Genomic DNA, 24643 nt, shown 5'->3' with positions numbered 1-24643 from the left:
TATTTCCATTCCCCCAGGTTGGTTAGACTTTGGTAAAAGTTTCCTGTGCAGGCCTTTGCTAAGGAGAACAGAATGCTCTGCAAGTATTTCAAAATGATTACTTTTCCCCTCCCCTTGAGGGAAGATTTTTCTCAGATCTTCACTGTGAGAACCTGGTGGGGCTCTGCTAGGTAAAACTCACAAAAGTACATGAGACCGTCATGGCTGGGTCTTCACAAGTTTTTATCTCTCAAGCTAGCCCATGCTCAGATTCTAGCAATTAGCCAAATCACTCTTTAAATGTTCCCACCAGATGCTGGCTGCCGCAGTGATTTCCAGGTAGTTTCTGCTCTGGGTAAGCTCTGCTTCTCTGTATCTGCCCATCTCCAGTTTTCATGTTCCTATGCCTTATGGTCTCAATTCTCTGATGGATCTAAGAAGAGCTGCTGACTTTCAGTTTTTTAGCTGTTTTCTTGCTGTGAGGACAGGAGTGACGACGTTCAAGCTCTTTACATGTTGGAAAGTAAACTACCTTAAAAATATCTTTTTGATCTCTCCAGTTATTTACTTAGACTAATTAGTTCTCTAGAAGTGAACTTACTGCACAAAGTAAGTACATACTTAAAGGGTTTTGATACATACTGCCAAACTTCCCTCCAAAGAGGTACCAAAATAACCTATATTTATTTTTCTGCTCATAAACCTTCACTGCTCCCTCACTGGTCAAAGATGATGTCCACTCATCTCTACCAAATATACAAGCCTCTGATGGTTGCACAGGGTTACTGAAAGGCCCTGTACAATATGACCCTCAACTGTTTTGCAATTTGATCTGTCACTACTCCTTAACACAATTCTTTGGTTTTAGTGCTTGGTGAACTTACTGTGTAGAGCATGCCATAATCATTCATTTTGTTTTTATTCAAGTCATCTCTCAATATTGAAAATGCCTTCCCAAGTCTTTGTAGTCTTTTTCAACTCAATTTACACTAGCCCTTATCAGTTTCCCACATATAGCTACCTACAGGGCAGTACTTCCAACACCCTGACAGGTGTCAGGAAGGCAAGAAGTTTGCAGAGAACACTTTTATAATAGAGGGCACAGAGGATAGGGCTGTATTTACTCTCTGCAAAGTAAAAGGGACTAGTTTAGGTAATACAGCTAAGAATTTCTAATATCATTTGGAATAATTAAAAGTTGATGGTTTATGAAATAAAATGACATAATTATAGCTTTTGGATTTTTGCTTCTTATTGTATTTTTGTCCCCCCCCCCCGCATTGCTCTAATCTCGTTTCATTCTTTGCCCAATTTAAAACATCAATACTACCAAAAACTAATATCCTAGATAAATTAATTATTCTGTTAACATATTTAGTGACATTAAAAACTTACCTGTTTTTCCTTTGGCTCTTTAGAAAAACCCATAAACAAAACAACTATTTCTTAGATAAATACATAAAATGTTTAACTACACTTGTGTCATGAAGAATGTAAAGTCTAAATAATAAGCAAATGCACGGTACAAAGAATTATAATTAAAATGAAGAAAAGTTGTTACCAATTCTGAAAAATAGAAGTTTTCAGCCTTAATGTTTGATTTCTAAAAAAAAAGAAAAACTTAAAAAACTTAAAAAAAAATCCAAAAAACAACTTACGTTCCATTTGGTCAAACATTACTGAAAAGAGGAAGTCTCGTGGTGTCATATAATATTCTCCTTCATGTTCCAGTGAAGAAAACTGCATGAAGCGCTGTTTACGAAGGGACAATTTTTCTCCCATCTCTCCAGAGTCAACATTTTCCTAAAAGAAAAAGAAATTGCAATTTAAGACTTTTTTCAGTATGATTCCCCAACTTAGCTACTTCTAGAATAATCTTTACAGAGTAGTTTTAGTGTTTAGTCTAACAATCTCCAAATTTTTCAAACATTCATTTAATAAATATTTACTTGACTGTCTACTCGCCACTCTTTCAGGCATGAAGATAAAACAGTGAATGATATTAACTTGAAGAACTTCCATTCGAGAGTGGGAAAATGACAATTAATGAATACATGTAGAAAATAAGGTGAGATAATAAGAAGTGCCACAAAGAAATATTAAGCAGGATAAGAAAGTCGTAAGGAGTAGTATTTTAGATAGGATACTCAGGGGAGGCCTTCCTAAAGAGGTGACATTTAAAGACACTAAATGAGGTACAGTTAGTGAGCCCTGGGGCTCTCTGGAGGAAGAGCATCCTAAGCAAGAGGTAAAGTAAATCAAAGACCATGAGATTCCTCTGTGTGTGTGTGTGTTCCTAGGTAAGCCTGGTGTGTTCAAGGAGCAGTGTGGCAGAAGATCAGATCAGAGAGAAAAGTAGAGGCAATGGGGCGCCTGGGTGGCTCAGATGGTTGGGCGTCTGCCTTCGGCTCAGGTCACGATCCCAGGGTTCTGGGATGGAGCCCCGCATCAGACTTCCTGCCTGGCGGGGAGCCTGCTTCTCCCTCTCCCTCTACTGTTCCCCTTGCTTGTGCTCTCTTGCTCTCTCTGTCAAATAAATAAATAAGTAAAATCTTAAAAAAAAAGGTAGACGCAAAAGATCAAGTAAAGTTGTGCTTTTTCACAAAGATAAAATATATCATGTCTGATAAATAGCTCTGCTTTCAGAAATATATTTACATCATAGGTGGAGAGTGCTAAAAGGACAAGAACTGGTAAAATATTGTCAGTGTAGGAGTCTGGATATCTCAGGCAATGGCACCTAGACCTTGACTCAATGCTGATATAAACAATATTGAAATCTTTATTGCTGACCTTTTGTTGAGCACTTACTACGTGCTAGGACTATACTAATAAAGCACTCTACATGAATTATTTAGTTAGTCCTCACAGTAACTGAACAACAGATACTAAAGTAGATACGGCAACTAAAGGAAATGGCACAGCCAGGGTAAAAAACCAGGGTTGTCCAACTCAAAGTGTTTCAATCCATTAAATACCACACTAACCCCCTATCCATGGCTGGGCACTGTATCCTACGCAAACTGGAAGAACACAACACAGCAGTTAACGTAAACGCCAATGTCAATATAGCAATCTTGACACAGAATGCGAGTATTATCTGTGAAATCCAAAAGCACACTCTCACCTTGGATTGCTTTCCTTAAAGCACTTCTCTGACCTGGACCACAACATCCTTCCTGGGCACATTACTTCCTTTTCACACTTACTGCTACTGAACCTATTATTTACCCTGACACACAGTGATGTTCACTGACTAGAATTGAAATGGAAAAATGTGAATTCCAGTTGCTTAAACCTCTGCAAATTCAAAGCCAACAAAATTCAAAGCCAACAAAATCCAAAGTTAACAGCTCCTTTTTGGCTGATCTTGGTTTTCTGACTAGTATTAATTCTCTCTCCCATTTTGACAATTGCTTTCCTTGAGAAGCTAGTTTTATGCCTCTTTTGTGTTCTACACAGTGCATGCCAGAATACTGGACATATATAGAATACTCAATAATACTGGAATGATCTGAACCCCTATCTTCTTCAGAACCTGTCTATTCATGTCTTTCCTTTTCTTTCCCCTTAAATTACTACTATAAAAATGACTTGAGGCACGCTTTGATTACGAGTCCATACTCTTACATAATAATCAGAAAATTGAATTTTCTTAATACTCTCTGAACATTTTATACATGAGGCAGATACAGTAACAGATATATTATTTTATTTAACAAACTGATACTGAGTATATGTAGGAAAACAGTGGTAAACAAGACAAACATTAATTCCTACCAGAACACACTCAGTGTTCTGGCAATGAAATTACAGAAAGTATACACATGAGACAGGGAAGGGAGGGTGGGTAAGAGTCTTCTCAGTAAATGTCACAGCACTGTCAAAGTCCTAGATATGAGAGAGAATATAGTGTATTAGAAGAACTGAAAGATGTTGAGTAAGGACATATACATTATTAACTTAGAGAACAATCCTATTAAAAATACTAAAATTAATATAGTCTATTAAGAGATTAACAAAAGTAACTAATCCACACAGAAATATAGTATATTTCCAAATCCTTAAACAAATGCTGTCTTTCTTTATACTTCCTAATATCTAAGTTGTTCCTGACTGATTAAAAGAGTACCTTTTTATCTAACTCAATCCTTTTTGTGTAAATAAACCCTTCAAATTTCAACCAACTAAAAGGAGTCAATTACTCATTTATTCTCCTCCTCAAATGGTCTCATAGCAGGACGGACTATTGTCAACTCTGCCTCTCTTCGTTTTCATGTTGTCCTCCATCTTGCAGCAGTCCTACTCTTTCCTGGTATATTGAAAATGACCAAGAAGTAAAAACACAAACCTCCCACTCTTTTATAGCATGACATGAAAACTATTTTCAAAGAAATCCTATTTTTTTCTTTTAGGAGATTTAGACCCTAAAAATCCCCCTATCTCATGATTACCATTTTCCGTATGCCTGTATGCCTATAACTTGCACAAGCATGACATCTCTGAAGAGTCTTGAGAAGAATCAATTATTCTGGGAAGTGCCATTTTAAATAATGGTTGGTTGGGTTGTTAGGGGAAAAATGTGAATTCCAGTTGCTTAAACCTCTGCAAATTCAAGAAAAAGTAGAGGAGGTAAAACTAAAACTCTTGGGAACAAGAAAAAGTAGAGGAGGTAAAACTAAAACTCCCTTTCAAGGGCTGATTTCTGACCTTAAAGTTGTCATCTGAATTACAGGCCATGAATTTAGAAGGTCACTTATAAACAAATGACCTCCAAAACACATCTGTCCTACCACCATGACTCCATTAGTAGATGGTGTGATATACGAACATCTAACAACCCCTACCCAACATCCTCACAATTCAATCTGGTATTGTGGCCTTTAATTCCTGTTACTTCATGGTATAAACAGACTTTTCTCCTACCCCCACATCTTTTAACTCCCATGCCAGCACTAATAATGTCTCTCTTTTTTCTAATCCTTTCTATTATCTCTCACACTCTGCTTATTGAGTACCCAGCTATCACCTGGGGTCACCACCACTGTAGATTCTAATCCTATCACTTCTCTTATGGAATATAAAGTGGAAGCCCCCAAGTTACAATCTCTTACACTGGTCTTTCCCTGCATCCTCATCTACCCTTCAAGTAAGTACTTAACTGAGCATCTACTAACTTGAGGACACTCTAGGAAGAGACAGAACACATATGAATCAAGACAGCAATAGGACAGTAGTTAATCCTAACAATAACAGCTAATGTTAATTAAACATGTAGTATATGCAAGGCAAGTGCTAACATCTTTACATACACGGTCTCACTCAACCTTCACAATAACCTTGAGAGACATCATCTTTATCAACCTCATATTACAAAAGAAGAAACCAAGGCTTGTCAAGGTTTACCTGCTTGCCTAGATCAACACAGCAGGTTAAGCTGACAGCATAGGTGGTATGACAACCCTGGGCTCAAGCACTATCCTATACTAGCTCCTCTAAGAATTATATAAATTAAGAAAACAAAGAAAGCAGTGTGGGTAATGATGGCTGAGGAAGTTCATGAAAACAGTGGGATTTAAGCTAGACTCTAGAGAATAAAAAGGACTACAACAAGAATTAGCCATCTTTTAGGGCTAACTGTTGTTCATTTCCTAAATGGTATGTATTACTGCTCTTGTTCAATCAAACTTAAAGTAAGTAGGATTTCTAATATGTTTGCTACAATAAAATTTTTGTAGAGGGGAAAAATATTGTTTTAAAGCTAGAGCTAGAGCTAATTGCTAGAGCTTTTGTAATTCCAAGCTGATGAACCAACAAATCAGTTTTATTTAGGTCACCTTTATCATAGTTGAATTTTAAGTTTATTTATTTATTTCTTTAGTAATCTCTACACCCAACATGGGGCTTGACCTCATGACCCTGAGATCAAGAGTCGCATGCTCCTCTGACCAAGCCAACCAGTAGTTGAGTTTTAAAGTACATTTTAAAAGACCACTATTATAATTGATGTGCAATATATATTTATGCTTTTTTTTTTAAAGATTTTATTTATTTATGTGACAGAGAGAGACACAGCAAGAGAGGGAACACAAGCAGGGGGAGCGGGAGAGGGAGAAGCAGGCTTCCCGCGGAGCAGGGAGCCCGATGCGGGGCTCGATCCCAGGACCCTGGGATCATGGCCTGAGCTGCAGGCAGACGCTTAACGACTGAGCCACCTGGGCACCCCTATGCTTACTTCATAGAATTTAGACAATTTACCATTTTTTATTGAAGTATAAACATATGACACATAATGTTACATTTAATTTGCCATTTTTATTATTTTATTTCTGCCTTACTTCATTTGTATAACCATTTTGATCAAATCTCAGACTTACTGGATGGAATTAATTGTCAAGAATTAACAATTTTCCCTTCCTCCCCAACCCTTTCTTTCATCTCTGTACTTTTCCTACTCACATGCTTGCATGCTCTTTTTCTCACCTCCCCTTCCTTTCTCTCCTTCCCTTGCATGTTTTAGGTGGCTTTATTTTATTTATTTTTAAAAATTTTAACTTAAGTGATCTCTACACCCAACATGGGGCTCAAACTTACAACCTCAAGATCAAGAGTCCCATGCTCTACCAACTGAACCAGTCAGTCGCCCGAAAATCAGGAGTTTTCAGGGGGCTTTTTAAAAATTGTTAGCTGCTGTTCTCACATTCCTTGAACTATTATTGTTATTATTGTTATTGATATTGTTGTGGGTACTCATTTCCTTTAATCTCCACTCACTTTCTTTAGTCTCTTTCTCACTTTGGTGTATGTGTGGCCTATCTGTGGTAGGTTGGGCTTGACAAACTGAACTAAGGCAAAGACAATGGCTTGTAGACTTTGGTGAGTGTAGTTAGAATATCAGTTTGGATGGAGACAATGAGGAGGAATAATAAAGGTCAAAATATTAAAGTTATATCTGAGAGTAATGATCTACGAGCAAATCCTAGCTTATCTGTATTGTTACATATCAGGCAGTGAAAAGTTCATTAATTCATTCTCAAACACTTAAGAATCTCTTTTTAAAATTTAATTTCAAGTTAGTTAACATATAGTGTATTATTAGTTTCGAGGGTAGAATTTAGTGATTCATCAGTTGCGTATGACACCCAGTGCTCATTATATCAAATGCCCTCCTTTTTTAAAGAACCTCTTATGCGTCACTGTTCTATAGATACATGATGGATACTATGAGGTTTTCCTTTAAGGAGTTTACAAAGGGGACTGTTGGATAGCAAATAAATAATTAAGAACACTGTCCCTGAGGTCAAACTGCCTGGGATTCAAATTCTAGTTCTGTCACTTACTAGATATGTGACCTTGGACCAGTTACCTCTCTGTGCTTCATCTGACTGATGTGAAAAATGTGGAAACTGGAATCAAAGTGCCTGAATTTAAATCCCAGCTCTATCACTTGGCCAAGTTATATGACCCTTCTCCTTCACTTAACCCTAATTTGGAAAATGGAGAAAACAGTAGTATCTACGTCAAAGGGTCTTTTATTTTTTATTCATTAAAAAAAGTTAAGTATAATTAACATACAATGTTATATTAGTTTCAGGTGTACAGCATATTGATTCAACAATTCTATACATTAATCAATGCTTACCACAACAAATGTAGTCACTATCTATCACCATACAAGTTATTACAATATTATTGACTACATTCTCTATGCTGTATCTTTTCATCTCTGTGAATTATTCAAAGAGTCTTTTAAAGAATGAGTGTTCAATGAAATAATACACATAAAGCCCTTAACATAACACCCAGCACATTCTAAGTGCTTTAGAAGGTTAGCTATTACAACTACAATATCATAATTTTAACAAATGCTCTAACAGGAAATATATAAAAAAAAAAATCTGTGAGAAGGCAGAAAGAGGACCAATTAACTGCCTTGTTACTTGGAAGACTTAAGAAAGGCATCACAGAGCAGGGGATAGTTGAACCAGATCACAAAAGAGGAGTATAAGGAACTACCGCACAGCAAATTATAGTAAAGTCAGTTCTGAGCTTTGGGCTGCCAGATCCATGGTGTAGGTCTCTGGGGTACATGAAAAAAATGGATCAAAGAGGAGAAGAGCAGACATACTATACTGGAAAGATCATCTTGACTACTGACATCTTCTTTTGTTAATTTATACAATAGTCACCATATATGTAAGACACTGGAACCTACATGGCTGATTCTATAGGATATCTCATACCATGATTCAGCACTTACTCTTAACCTATACATCAATCTAATAAACTTGGGTTATTAAGTTTCAAAATCCCAGCACATTAAAAACATTAAGTTATACATGTTAGAGTCACATATACTGATGGCAGACAGGAGATCTACATAGCCTGACAGTGACATAGGAGAGAAAAATAATATAAAACAGACATGGCTGCAATAGTCTGGACCAACCACTGTTAAACAACCAATCAGTGGCCTCTAGGTCTATTTATGGTGATCTTCAGGCACCGAGAAACTGCTAATTATGTAGGGAATGTTCTATTAAAAATGTATGAAAATATGTAACACAGTTTAACTGCTTTGAATGCATATCTTGCATAAAAAGGATGTTTAATTACTTACAAGGGTAATTTTAGTCATCTGGAAGATTCACTCACATGCACACTCCCAATGATGCTATATAAATTCAGCATTACTGTCTGATCTACTATATATCCAAAGTACTTTGTAGAGTGCCTGTTATATAAAAATACCAGGGCTATGTTTATATAAACTGAAAATGATTAGAATCGTGACTGAAAATGGAATGTCTTTCAGAAAAATATAAGTAGACGTAGTTTGGGCTTGTCATAAATACTATTACATGTCAAAGAAAATTAGACCACAGGATGTAAATCTCTTTATCTTTCCAATATTGTTAACATACACCTTTAAAAATTTTTTTATTTATTTTTTATATATTTTTTTGTTTTTTTTTCTAATTTTATTATGTTAGTCATCATACAATACATCATTAGTTTTTGATGTGGTGATCCACGATCCATTGTTTTCGTATAACACCCAGTGCTCCATGCAGTACGGGCCCTCCTCAATACCCATCACCGGGCTAAGCTATCCCCCCCTCCCCCTTCCCCTCTAAAACCCTGTTTGTTTCTCAGAGTCCATAGTCTCTCATGGTTCATCTCTCCCTCCGATATCCACCCCCTTCATTTTTCCCTTCCTTCTCCTAATGTCCTCCATGCCATTCCTTATGTTCCACAAATAAGTGAAACCATATGATAACTTTCTCTGCTTGACTTATTTCACTTAGCATAATCTCCTCCAGTCCCATCCATGTTGATGTAAAAGTTGGGTATTCATCCTTTCTAATGACTGAGTAATATTCCACCGTATATATGGACCACATCTTCTTTACCCATTCATCTGTTGAAGGGCATCTCGGCTCTTTCCACAGTTTGGCTATTGCAGACATTGCTGCTATGAACATTGGGGTGCATATGGCCCTTCTTTTCACGACATCTGTGTCTTTGGGGTAAATACCCAGTAGTGCAATTGCTGGGTCATAGGGTAGCTCTACTTTTAAATTTTTGAGGAACCTCCACACTGTTTTCCAAAGTGGCTGTACCAACTTGCATTTCTACCAACAGTGTAAGAGGGTTCCCCTTTCTCCACAACCTCTCCAACATTTCTTGTTTCTTTCCCTGTCCATTTTTGCCATTCTAACTGTTGTAAGGTGGTATCTCAATGTGGTTTTGATTTGAATTTCCCTGAGGGCTAATGATGATGAACGTTTTTTCATGTGTCTGTTAGCCATTTGTATGTCTTCTTCAGAGAAGTGTCTTTTCAAATCTTCTGCCCATTTTTTGACTTGATTATTTGTTTTTTGGGTGTTGAGTTTGAGAAGTTCTTTATAGATCTTGGATACCAGCCCTTTATCTGTAGTTGTCATTTGCAAACATCTTCTCCCATTCTGTGGGTTGCCTCTTTGTTTTGTTGACTGTCTCCTTTGCTGTGCAGAAGCTTTTTATCTTGATGAAGTCCCAAAAGTTCATTTTTGCTTTTGTTTCACTAGCTTTTGGAGATGTATCTTGAAAGAAGTTGCTGTGGCCGATGTCAAAGAGGTTACTGCCTATGTTCTCCCCCAGGATTTTTTTGGATTCCTGTCTCACATTGAGGTCTTTCATCCATTTTGAGTTTATCTTTGTGTATGGTGTTAGAGAATGGTCGAGTTTCATTCTTCTGCATGTGGCTGTCCAATTTTCCCAGCACCATTTATTGAAGAGACTGTCTTTTTTCCATTGCATGTTTTTTCCTGCTTTGTCAAAGATTATTTGACCATAGAGTTGAGGGTCCATATCTGGGTTCTCTATTCTGTTCCATTGGTCTATATGTCTGTTTTTGTGCCAGTACCATGCTGTCTTGGTGATCACAGCTTTGTAATACAGCTTGAAATCGGGCAACGTGATGCCCCCAGCTTTGTTTTTCTTTTTCAACATTTCCTTGGCAATTCGGGGTGTTTTCTGATTCCATACAAATTTTAGGATTGTTTGTTTCAGCACTTTGAAAAATGTCATTGGAATTTTGACCGGGATGGCACTGAAGGTATAGATTGCTCTGGGTAGCATAGACATTTTAACAATGTTTATTCTTCCGATCCATGAGCATGGAATATTTTAACATACACCTTTAAAAGAACTTACCACTAGTGTATTCTTAGTCATAATGAAGTATCACTTACAGGAAAAGCATCTACAAACAGCATTTCAGTATGCTAACATAGAGGTTTGGAGGATTGCAGGATGTCAAGAGAATGTTACTGCTTTTTCCTATGGCTAAATCAATTCCTTTCAAAGATAAAAAGTATTGTAAGGCAAACCATAATTTTGACTATTTAGGATATAAATGTCAGCATAAATATCAATATTCATGTCTAAAATCCTTCTAAGTAGTGAGGGCTGTTTCAATGCTCTGGAGAAAATATCAGCACCAGAGGAAGTTGGACTCGCCAGGTATTAAAGGATCTACTACATAAACCAGTTTTCCCTTTTGATTTTTGGTTTTTAATCTCAATCAATATAATAATCCACTTGAAAATAAAATCTGGGAAGATCCTTTCTACTATACTAGTTTCCTCTAAAAAAGGGGGTATAAGGTACCTTCTAGAGAGAGTTAACTCCTAATAAAATCAAAGGGTCATTAAAAAACAAAACAAAAAACCCAAAACCCAAAATACTGATGAGGAAGTATAAGTAAAAGTTCTTAAAACCTCCTTCCCACAACATGACAAAAAACCAAAAAGCAGTTAAGTACAGCCATACTGATGCTAGCTAGCTCCTAATCGCCTACTTTAAACTGGTCCTAGAAGGATCTTCTGATAATTTGGATCAAATGGTAAGACAACAGTAGGACTGAAAATTAGTTTCTTCTTCCAGAGAGGAGTGCCATGTAAGGGAGAGAGGTTGAACCACGAGAGGCTGAAATCCTGAAATTCCTCACTGGTTAGGGCCACCCTGTAGAGCTGTGTGAACTGCACAACTCTAAGGGGCACCATTCACTGGAATCACCATGCAGTTGTCCAGCAAATGGTAGGCAGCAAAGTGCACTGAGGAAGGGGTATGTTTTTCTAATCTGTACAAAATTACCATATGGGACAGGGGTAGTGTTGTCACTGACGTTTCCCAGTTTGAAGGGACTGCGCAGGCCAGAGAAAAGTAGCTCCTGTCACTCTCTGCATTCACTATAGGCCCAACGGTTGTCCTTTTTTCCCTCCTGTGTTCTGTCAAAGGTGGGCCAGCATCAGCAAGTTATGACTCGGTTGGGCAGAGGGAAATACTGTATTCATGACCACAGATCCCTCAGGCAGCTAGAAGATTGAACAGTTGATAGAACTATGAACATCCTGTTCTTTGGCTAATACTCTAACACAAATATAAAAAGAGTGCTTAGATCAGGATGGAAAGGAGTCAAGGATAAACATTCACATTGTTTGCAAACAACATATTTGGCTGGAACATCTGTTAAAAACCTAGTGTTGGGCCTATGCAAATTCTGTGGGAAAATATGAAGATGAACAATAAGAAACAATGAACAATGAAAATCACATTCTGAAAGAAAACAATAAAAGTTATAGGAAATGAAAGTGGCAACTTTATAACATCAGAGAGCAAAGATAAGATGCAAGACAATAGAAATAAATACCTGAAAAAGGAGTTGGTCTAGCTAACTAAGAGGAAGACACCATTATTAACCTTAAAATACTTTAAGAAACAGAAAAGATTAAAATCAACCTTGCAGAAAATATATGGACTATGTGATAGGAAAAAAAAAAAAATCACACAGAAGGCAAAGAAAATCACAAAGAAAAGCAATCAGGGAAAAGAATATGCACACGTATGACAGACGCAAAGGACTCAACTTATGAATAACTGCTGTGCTCCTGGAAGAGAAAAGAGCAAAATCAAACATCAATTTCCAAAATACAGTGGGAAAAAAAAAACTTTACTGAAATGAAGACTAGAATTTGCTACTCTGTTTGCCACTGCCCTACGTGTATGTACTTTGGGTTTGAATAAGCCTAGAAGACCTCAGGGGACACTGATCAGTTTTAGTTTCTTTCAGAAAACCTAAATAAGGTAGATGTTAGAAAATCTAAATAAGGTTAAAACCACAATGCCCCTATTGCTGGATATCTTAAAAACTGTTTTCTAAGTAGTTAATACAAAAAAAAAAAAAAAAAAAAGGACAATAAAAGATGTCATTTATTTCTCAGGTTATTCTTAAAAGACATGTATCACTCTTACATGTTATGTGGGGAAATGAAAGCAGTGCCCAGGGGAGAGCACACTGAAGCTACTCAACCTGAAGGGCTGGAAAAAACTTTTTTGCCCCTCCTCTCAACTTATTTACTGCAGTTCGAGAGAACTGTTCCACTAGGAATGGACTAACCATTATTAATCTTAATCTTTATCTGAATAATGAGATTCCGTAAGAAACTTCTACAAATCTACTCTGTTGGCCAATGTATACTGTTACACATAAATAACCAATGGACTGGCATGAGGGAAGCAGCTGCTAGAGGAACTAACTCCCCAGAAAGAAGAGTATAGAATGCAGTGGTAGAGATCAAAGAGCTGCGGAGGGCCTGTTGGTGGCTCTCTGTTATCTGAAACCCACCAGAGACCGAATTTAGAGTCTTGGTAGGTGGAAAGTGATGGCAGTGGGGATGAATTCCTATTACCACAACTATTTGCTTCTCAAACCTGCATCTAAAGCTAAATACATGGGAAAGGAGGGGCAGGAGAAACGCTGGGATTTGGGGCTACACTGAACACGTGAGAACCATCCACATGGTTCTGGTTATATATAAAATGCTCCATGGATTTCAAGGATTACTTGTAATGCAGGAAAAAATGTGACAAAGGAATTAAGAGCAATGAGTGATGTGAGCTGGATAAAAGAGATCTTTGAAAGCTTATGACTTCTGTTAAAACATTTCTCTAGTTTATTGCCTTTAAAGCAACAGGTGCGTCACCATTCTGTCTCTACATTTTATCCATGAAGTGACAAATCTGAAAAAGTCCATTCTCTGTTCTTTGTTGGACATTCTTTGGTTTCTGCATTCTCGGGAAGAAAGTGAGAAAAGAAAGCCTTCCTTGCAATGCTTTTAATATATCCAATATACCCTACAATGCATTAGATAAGATGTAGTAAAACCATATTCATTTGGGACCTTTATTTTGGAATTTGTAGCAGTCTGGATACAATGTAATTGCTTTGTTGTCTTTGAACTTTCTGTGGCTAATTGAAAGACTGTATTTTCTTCTTAAGAAAACTTTACAATTGGAAAATTGCAGTCATTAAAACTTTTCCATTTTGTTCCGAATGGGGGAGATTTTATTGTACATGAAACAAAGTACTGCCAGACTAAATTAGAAATATTCACTGCATAAGCTGTATTTCACAATAAACTCCACAAAATGACAGAGTATTAGCCAAGGAGACAAAAGTGCCTCCTGGGAGACCTGGAAGCTCTGGGAACTACACTGGGTGGCTTCTGAACATTGTCTGATCTAGTGATGGCCTAGTCTAGACTTCTTCCCAGAGACTGAAAGAAAGCTAGTGTGACTTTTCTTAGATAAACACAGTAATGAAATGGCACATGCTTATATATATTAATTAATAAAAAAAAAACCCACAGAATTCTGTGTAAAGAAGTGGCCACTGTCAGGAGATGCTGATAAGTAAAAAAAATAAGCATCTTAGTAACTGATTTCTCTTTCCTGATGAGATCACTGAGCAGAATACTCACTCTCCCTTCCTCCATAATTACCTTGCAGGAGGTACATAACTACATAAATTTTTGTTTACGCTCTTAATGAAAAGTTTAAATTAGGCTTCACATGATTAAAAAAAAGACTAGAGTCTTAACTTAAAACTTCAATACCCTTCTAAAGTTTCATCAATATCACTCATTGAAACCATAACTAAATAACATTTTCCTTAGGAAATGGAGTTACTTCAGCTTATTACCCCCCCCATCCCCACGCCCACACAGAAGGTAAATATTACTTTGTGAACTCTATCTACAACTATTCAACACGAACCTATTTAAGAAATATCATGTGTCTCCTATGACCAAGCATTGTATAGAGGTAAAATGAAGAGACATTCACTTTCTAGTGGGGTAAGCATAATGGAATGGAAGGTGGGAAGTGCTAGACAGTAGTGTGAAAGGAGCAACTAGCGTTTAGCAGATGTGTATGTCTCGCAAGGATAAATTTCAAACTGTGATAACTATTTTTCAATGTTATTTATCAACCATGACATTTTGACTTCTTACTTTTCAAAAATGAGATATGCACCAGACTAATATTTTTCAAGATGATACAATTAAATTTACGTAGAAAACTAGCAACAGGTCTAGTCTCAGTAGATTTATCTAGATTGTGATCTATCTTCTTAGGAAGCAGATCAGGAACAAGGAACCTTTTGTGATGGAAGATGGATCTAATTTCTGGAACCTTACATATCCATGCAAAAAGGTCTCCTCAAAACTGAGAATTTCAAGTAAGCCTGGGGAAAGTGATGCTATCAGAGAACTGAGTCATAAACAGAGGATACCACTAGAGATAACAACATTTAGGATATTGTATCTTACAATACATGACACAGTATGGAGCAAAGAAGGGATGGATTAAAGGATCCCTCTCTCCTCCCTCCCACCCCTTCGTGGGGAACAGCTGCAGTCTGTAGTCTAAGTATTTTATAATTTGGGACTGCAGAAGGAAAGTAATTCATTCCTATAGTATTCTGCACTGCTTTCCCTCCAGGTTCCCACATTCTCTGTGATCTACTCAGACTTCCATATCCCCAATCCCCAGCAAAAGACAGCCTGTTCCCTCAGGCAACAGGAAACTCATTGTGAGGATGGCTGTTAAAGCTTGTGGTTGAATACTGATAGCAATTTGCCTATCACCAAGCCCCTTAAGCCCCAAACCCTAACCCTACCCAAAATTTGGTCAAAGACTGGAATTATTTTTGAAAACAGCAATATGTTGTTTGTATAAAAAAAGAAATTGTACCCAAAACAAAAATAAAACAAATTTTTAAAAAAACCCTCAGGTAAACATGGAAAGGTAACGAAAACCTGAATGAAGGGGCAGATTTGCAATCTCTAAGAACAAAATTACATTTCTATTCAAAAAATTTCATTGGTACTATTATTATTATTTTTTAATGAACTGGGTCTTTGTGCAAAATAAATATTGTACTAACTTAAAATGTCAACTTTAGTTTTGTTCATTGCTAATATGATTTTCCTAAAACTGATTGGCTTGCTGGTGTCCTTAGCTTCAGTACTGACGGGGCTACCCTTTGATGGGCTTCAACAAACCTTTACTGCATACCTTTCTAGAAGACAGATTAAATAACCACTTACTGCTTCTGACTGTAATTAAAACACTTCACAAAACTAAGCATGTAATATAGTTAGTTGTTTCTTGTCCCTCTTTTCATTTGGCTAACTTATTTGTTAAGAATTAATTCTGGAAGTTACTGTTCTAGGAGTCCTTTCTCGAGTACCCATTTTGGGTTAGGTAGCCTCTCAGTAGAAGCACAGAGAACCCTGAGTAAATTTTTATTAAGTCCTAACGACTCTGTACTGGAACTGTCTGTGGCCCCATACAAAGAATTCTTTAAGAACAGAAAATATCTTTTTTCCCCTCTGTATCACCAGTGCCTACTACATGGTTAATATTGCTAAATGGTTAAAAAAAAAAAAAAAAGTGTGGCAGGAATGCATGGATCTTTATAAATGGGAATCAATTCCCAACTCAGAGTGTGACATTAAAAAAATAATTTAAAAGATTTTAGTTTTTGAACAAATATGCAAAAGTTTGTTTTTTGTGTTTACATTGTAAACCATATTAATTTATTGAAATATCTTTAGATAGCTATGTATGTACTTTGTCGTGTAATTGCACTAAAGAAGTTTGCACACAAATGGAAATAAAGGCCCTTTGTTTCCTTTTATTATAACCACAAATTACTGCATCCTGTTACGTACTTCAGATTTAAAGAATGCCTTCATAATAAGAGGAAAGAGGTAAAGCCACTGACAGGTGGTGGCAGTGTTAACCATACCAAAGAACATAGCCTTATTTTTTGCCTATCATAGAAATCATGGAATCTCAGAAACAGAATGCTCTGAAACTGGCTTATACCAGCTGCTTCACACTATCCTGTAAGTAAATATGAATGAATGATCTAACAGATTTCGGGCCTTATACCATGTTTGGATTAGGTTTTAATGGATTTTTTTTCAGCTTTGGCTTGCAGTTCACTGACATAACTTAATGCAGTATATTTATGATAAAATTTTGCTATTAGAATGTACTTGTAGGAAATGAGCAGGGGACGAGCCAGACATTTTACCAAGCATTGGCAAAACAGGTAGAGTTTACTAGCAAAGGTACTAAGGTGCATGCCATCTTAGTAAATTACATTACCAGTAAATAAAGTAATACGTAGATTACACAATACAAAAAGACAACTAATACACAGATATGACTATATATTTTGGCAAATTAAGTTATTATTCAAGCAAATCACTTAAGACCTGGCAAAGATTTGCCAAAATCTCCCTTTCTGCTTTTACCTCATTCTTTGGACAAATTTCATGAGAAGATATCCATGCTCTCATTCAGTAATTTTTGAAAATAGTGCAACAGTGAAGATTTAAAAAGATTCCATGATAGAATTTGCTATATACTGATTGGAAAACCAAACAGATTGTTTTTTTTTTTTGTTTTGCTTTAAGGTAGTACCAAGCATAACTAAAGTAAACAACTGCTAAATAAAAATATGGAAAAGAATTTTCATTTACTAAGTTAGCAGAATTGTTAGCATTTGCCTAGGCAACAGTGAGGTGTGTACTGAATATGAAGTTCTCTGGGCGCATCTTAAAGAAAAATCTTTATCTTGGGATGCCTGGGTGGCTCAGTCGGTTGGGCATCTGCCTTTGGCTCAGGTCATGATCCCAGAGTCCTGGGATCGAGCCCAGTATTGGGCTCCTTGCTTAGTGGGGAGCCTGCTTCTCCCTCTGCCTGCCGCTCCCTCTGCTTGTGCTCTCTCTCTCTGACAAATAAATAAAATCTTTAAAAAAAGAAAAGAAAAGAAAAATCTTTACCTTGACCCCTGAGAACTTTAGAATCTTACATAAGAAAACAAAACCAGTGAAAACCTGTAGTTGATGATAACTTGTTACATATGTACTTTAAGGGTAGGCATGGACAGAACCAGCACTTGGGTAATCTTGTTAAAATTTATTTGGTGATAATTTACTCCTGTACTCTTTATAACTAAGAGAATAACTAGTTAAATCTTGGGAAGCCTGGGGGAAAGAAGGAACAGATATATTTGTAGGCTAGAATAAACAGAGCCTAAAGGGCTGAAATGATTCAGGGAACCCAAATCTCCAAACTTGAATTGTCAGGGAAGTCTCAAAGAATAACTGAATATTTAAAGACTTGGATGGATTCTGTCACTTCTGGTGTAAAATTAGTTTCTAAATATTTATGGCTATCGGTTAGATACTTTTAACTTATAAACTTTAAAAAACTTATATATGAGGGCGCCTGGGTGGCTAAGTCGGTTGGACGTCGTGGTTTCAGGTTGGGTCGTGGTCCTGGGGTTGTGGGATCGAGCCCCACATGGGGCTCCTGCCTTGGCACAGAGTCTGCTTGGGACTCTCTCTCCCTCTCCCCAACCCTCTCTCTCTCCCTCTCTAATATAAATAAATAAATCTTTAAAAAATATTTTATATATGTACTTCATACTACCAATATTAATAATATTCCTATGAACTTATAAGTAGACTCCTTAGGCTCTGAGAACTTGAATAACCCAACCCACTCACAGGCTAGAGGGTAAACAGAATAAAATTGAAGATGCTTCCTCAGACAACAGGCCTTTAATATTTAAAGGACAGGGATATGGTAATTGACAAATGTGGTGTACCATTTATAAAGCTATACACAGGATAAGCTAGTGTAATAAGGCTAATGGAACATACACTGGGCTAGAAAAGAGAATGTACAGAGTCAGAACAGAAGTGAAGAACTGATGAGAGGGAAGAGTAAATATGAAAAAGTAAAGGTTAATTACTATAAATTATCTGATTTGAGGGTAAAATTGAAAAGCTAGGAGAAATGCAGTGAGACGTGATAGAAGCAATGACCTAGAAGATAACTTTAGATATAACATTTCATAATATGAAGACCAATATTAAGAAGCCAGAAGGGAAAAGAGATGTAACCTAAAAAAAATCAGGCAGAGGCCCTAAACTCTACACCACGTGGTCATATTTCTTGGTGTTCGTAACTCCCTGAAATTTCATGTGAAAATTGTATATGCACTTTGAGAACAAAGCATATACCTTTTATCACATTCTTAATAGATTCACAACCTATTCAAAGATTGACAAATCAGCAAAAGTGATAATATGGTAAAATACAATTAGTAAAATAAAATGCTCCAATTTTAAGCACTGCCCATAACAGAATAGTGTATATAGTTGACTATAAATAACTGAGATGACTATCAGACTCCATCTTTTTTCAACATATAGTTGTAGGGATCTCTCTCTCTCTTTTTTAAAGATTTTATTTATGTATTTGAGAGAGAGCACAGAGGAGAGTGAGAGGGAGAAGTAGATTCTCCGCTAAGCAGGGAGCCCGCTGCGGGGCTTGGTCCCAGGACCTGAGCTGAAGGCAGACGCTTAACTGACTGAGCCACCCAGGGGCCCCTGCAGGGATCTCTCAAAATTTAAAAGGAAAAAAAAAAAAAGCTTCCCAAATAGGAGTAAGTATAAAATGAGAAATCTATTAATTCCAGGTCCTTTAAAAATGTCTTACATTTTCCACCAGCTAAAGTAGATTAATTTAAGTAAAGAATAAGCAATTGCGGTCTAACCAGAACAAAGCAATGTACTAATAAAGGACATCTCTGCTATATACAAATACCAAATAAAAGCTTGGTCTTAATAAAATCTTATATGTATCTGCACAACTCCTTAAAAATTGAGGTACAAATGAAATACAACACTATAATGCACAATTCTGATTTTTGTATCACTATACTTTTCCACCGATATGTTGCTAAAGCCATTGGAGGTTGCTTTCCCCAAACTAGGCACTACTCTATATAAGGAAACTGTCATCACACTAAGCATAATAAATTCTTAACAGCTTTTAGTAGAAAAACTAAAGAGAAAAATGGATAAGAAGAGACTGGACAGCAAGGACATGGGGCAAGAGACAGTCCCTAAAAGGGCAAAGACAGCTCACTTTCATTAACTTTATTTCTGTAACATGAAAAAATAATATTTTGTTAATAATATTGTCTTCCAAAATTTTAAGAAAAACCTTCCTACTCAAGATATAAAATCCAAAACTTTAACAATGACAATTTTTTTAAGTCATAGTAAAGAAAAGATGATTTTTACACATTCCTTTTTGCCCTTTCAATTTTCTATAATATACACAAATTTCAAGAAAAAAAGACAATATAAGTAATCTTTAAGAATCAAGATATAGCCAACAGCTCCAACTCCCTTCCTAAGATATTTCAAAGAATTTCAATAACCACAATAAAATAGTATTTTGATAGTGTTTCAAGAAGCAATCTTTTCATGACTGTAATTTAAGAAGGATTTAATCACTGCCTAGTGGTCAAGCACACTCTTGAAACTCAAAGTCCTAATTTAAAAACAAAACAATTGTAGTACTACATAAAAAAGTCAATTACAAATAAAACATGATTAGCTAGTATTACGTTTGTGTCTTTGGCTCATATTATTCCACTGACTGTCCACTTTCTATTGCAATGGTTTCCTGGTTAAAAACCAATGTTTGTTTATAATCATTCTTTTTTGGCTTGCTATTAAAGTATCTTACACTTGGTATGTCTACTAGAAGAGATAAGGCTTTCATATTATACTTCGATGTATGTAGGACTGATAATCAGATGAGCCTTTAGAAGATGCTCAGCTGTTTACTGTTTTTCCTTTGCAGTATGCAGTCACAGCTATGGGACATATACTGAAGCAACACATAAAAGTAGTACTATACGACAACAGCAGTCTCCTGACATGGACTTCAACCCTGGAGCAATTCCAAGCAACTCCCCAGGACTGTGGGTTTAAACAGAGGCAGAAGCCACATTAGGGCTCTGCTTCTGTTTTGAGCTGGTTCTTAACTGGGCAATTATGACCAAATTAAACTGAAAAAAAAAATTGTCTTTAAAACACTTTTAATAGTGTGATTTTAATTTCTTGGTATTTACACTGCACACACACACAAAATATAGAAATCAACCCATTTATAATTTCTTATGTATTCTAATTCTAATTGCGTATACTAGCAAATGAGAAAAATGACACGATACTCCCAAACAGATTTAGTTAAGTCAATCATATTTTGCTTTGAAATATCTAGAACAATTTGTGAAAAAACACTGCACTTTACTATTTAAGGTTTATTCTGTCTAATTTAAAAAATGCTTTGCATTTCCAAGGCAGATACCAGCTAAGTCATGAAGAACTGAGGAGGGAGATGCTTGGAACTCACATGTAATAGGAAACAAGGTATAAAGTTTCTAGTACATAATACATGAATCATACAATATATGTGGATAAATTTAAGACTTTATAAGGCTGTATTTCTTAATTAATAGTAACCACAACTTTCATTCTACATATCACCCATTCATGGAACTTTCATAGATGTCAATAAAAATTTTCTACATGGACCAGGCTGTACTTAAACATATGATTCATTAAGTATTATTTCTAGAGAGAAATTATTTATAATTTGAAACATTTAACATTCATATTCAATTTTTAATTCATATACTGCCACTACTGGTGGCTTACGATATGTTTATACACTGTTGTAATTCATAAAACTCTAAAATTCACAATAACAAGAGCATTAATTTGTATACATGATCTACTAGAACCTATGTTTTATAGAATAAGGGCAAACAGAATTTTTTCCTTAGGTTCAGCTAAACAAATATAATTGCCAAAGGAAAGATTAAAATACACTTCTGCTTTGATATTACAATTTGTTTTTCTTTTTTTCCTTGGTCCCTGCACCCCCGAGAAAAGTACCACAAAAGATTTACAGTAGGATATATAAGTACTGTCCTATTATGCAAGGAAGGAAAGTAAGACAACCTCTCATTCATGTAGGACAAATAGCTATGCCAAAAGCACAAACTACATCTAATTACAGGGTATAACTTTGTCATTTTTCTTTTCATAATCTAGCCATTTACACACTTTGATTTTTTACTTCCATTTGGGTTTATTAACATCAAAGCTTTGTCATCATTTATCTGTTTCTAGAGACATTTTTACCTGAGGCAATAAAGAATAAAAACATCTTTGCATTCTTGCTTTACTGTTGACTAAAGAAAGCTTTAGTCTTCACTGGCCTTTCAGCGTTTCATGGTTATTAAACTTCTGAATGTTGCTGTAAAGTTTACTGCCCTTGGCATACCAATTTTAAAGGTACTATCATTAAACCCAATGCACTGCACACATATACACTCCAATTCAAGTATACTCCAGTAAGTTTGTGTTTTACCCATTGCTAGTGGTATTATTAATGTCTTTTACCCCCTTTTCACAAAAATAATCACCACAAATACAGTCAGACAACCTGGAATAAAAGAAAGCAACACCAATTTAATTTTATGAATTGTGTAGGGTTGTCACAGCAAATTAAAATAGCTCCACTGTATTAATTACATGACTGGGGTTTTTAAATTATTCATTGATATATAACAGAAATGCATTACATTTAATGAAATTTGCAAATTCACTTCCCAATTAATATATTTGTTTGACAGTTTAAACACAATGATCCACATTCCTTGCTTTTATTTATCTAAAATTTGTGACCATTTGTTTAAGTCGGGTCATACCCACAAAATATAAAATAGGAGTTCAAATGTGAATTTAAATATTATCAGAGGAAAATAAACCATCCTTGGTGTTCTCTTACTATTTTAGACTTTAAATATTTTAAAATGTAATACCATGGTACAGTATATTACTTACATTAAACTCATAGTACAGGGGCACCTGGGTGGCTCAGTCGTTAAGCGTCTGCCTTCGGCTCAGGTCGTGATCCCAGGGTCCTGGGATCGAGCCCCCCATCGGGCTCCCTGCACCGCGGGGAAGCCTGCTTCTCCCTCTCCTACTCCCCCTGCTTGTGTTCCCTCTCTCGCTATGTCTTTCTCTGTCAAATAAATAAATAAAATCTTAAAAAAAAAAAAAAAAGAATGCCTTAATTCACACACACACAAAAAAACTCATAGTACAAATTTTTCTTCAAAATAACTTATTAGATGATACTTTAAGCAACACTGGAAAAACTCACCAAAACAAAGCCATTAGAATTTTATGGTAATTAGTCCTATAATCATTGTAACTGTTGTTTCTAAGCTCTCATTCTTCATGAACTCTGTTATCCCCTTCCCACTATCTTTATGGGTTTTTCTCTCTAGTGGCAGTCATTACAGATTCCTCTGACATGGCCCATTTTTCCAGAGCAGTTCACAACCAGGCTCTTTTTGCCTGTTTGTTTTTTAATAGAAGGAAAGTGTGGAATTAGGTCTATAGCCAGCTTCTGGGACTAACCAAACCCTTTGCTTTCACTTGTTACAACAGAAGAAGAATCCTTTTTACTGTCAAAGTCCAACCCTTCTACCTGTGGTCTTGACTCCATATAACTTCCTTTCTTAAAGACTTCAACCAATAATTACCCCCTCACAGATCTGTAACAATTTTTGTCTCTTTATTACATCATTTTATCAGCATTCAAATGTCTTCTATTGTCTTACATCTTAAAACAAAACCTTACCTTGGTTTCATATCTTGTGTCTTCTTGAATATCCTTTACAGTAACACTTGTAGAATGAAATATCTCTATTCATATTTTTTGCTTCCTTACTTCACCATCTCTCCTCAACACATTCCAATTAAATTTCTGTCCCCAGTATTTCACTGAAATTCCTCGTCAAGGTCACCAACACCTTTCCTACTGCCACACCCAAAGCCTAGCTTTCTGTTCTCACCATCTCAGCAGCAACAGACTTAAGTGGGCACCCCCTCCTTGAACGGTTTTCTCAGGACTATACTGTAATGGTAAGCATTTTGCCACTTACCTAATATTTTTTGGTTATGCAAATGTCCCACTTAGAGATTATAAAAAACTGCCATATGAAACTTCTTGCTATACTTCTTACTATAATGATGCTACAGTATCCTCTTTATGAAACAGTAGAAAATAACTGTCTTATTCCCAGATTTAGTTGTTTCTAAGCAACCATTATGAAGCATATAACTGGACTCTTCTCCTCTTTGAACTTGTTGCTAAATTTAAGATCAAATTTATGATTAACGTCAAATATAACACAAGATCTTATAGCATTATTTTAATCTTTTCTATAACTTCATCTGTATGCTATTTTTCTCTCCATTTAAAAATTATTGCCCACAATAGCACTTTTCTAAGCCATTTAAAATCCTCTCAGCATCAAGCTCAGCATAAACATTCTAATACAGTTAAAACAAACAAATAACTATGACAGGATTGATTATTTATTTATTTATTTATTTGACAGAGAGAGACACAGCGAGAGAGGGAATACAAGCAGGGGGAGTGGGAGAGGGAGAAGCAGGCTTCCCGCTCAGCAGGGAGCCCGATGCGGGGCTCGATCCCAGGACCCTGGGATCATGACCCGAACTGAAGGCAGACGCTTAACGACTGAGCCACCCAGGCGCCCCACAGCTATGACAGGATTAAAGTCAGTGGGGGAAGAGGTCTACTTTCAACTTCCTAGAAGTTGCTTTTCCAGGCATCCTCTTCCCTCTTTCCTTCTGACATTTCAGAAACTATCACTTATTATATCCTAGGCAAGTTGTTGTTTTGTGTTACTTATGCTAAAAGTCCTCTTTTTTTTTAGAACAATTAATCAAGAATTGGCTGCAGGACCTCTCTTCCTCCTTCTCCTTTGCCAGGGGTGAGGGGAGTGGGGCATGGCATGTCCAAGGCACAGCTTTCAGGAGACTGATTACATACAGGGAGATCTATTACT

The 24643-nt window shown here is 36.3% G+C and overlaps 1 protein-coding gene across 1 annotated transcript in view; it reads right to left on the bottom strand.

Moving 5' to 3' along the window:
• Positions 1–24643, bottom strand: part of MICU2 (mitochondrial calcium uptake 2) — a 165770-nt gene that overhangs the window by 124548 nt on the left and 16579 nt on the right. Inside the window, exon 2 of the mRNA XM_032403355.1 lies at positions 1638–1782. Coding sequence (XP_032259246.1) covers positions 1638–1782 — 145 coding nt within the window. The remainder of the gene's footprint in view (positions 1–1637; positions 1783–24643) is intronic.

The sequence above is a fragment of the Phoca vitulina genome, unplaced genomic scaffold, assembly GCF_004348235.1.
Source record: "Phoca vitulina isolate PV1807 unplaced genomic scaffold, GSC_HSeal_1.0 scaffold5, whole genome shotgun sequence".
NCBI lineage: Eukaryota > Metazoa > Chordata > Mammalia > Carnivora > Phocidae > Phoca > Phoca vitulina.
Note: the sequence above shows the minus strand (reverse complement) of the source record. Positions and strands in the feature narration are given on the sequence as shown.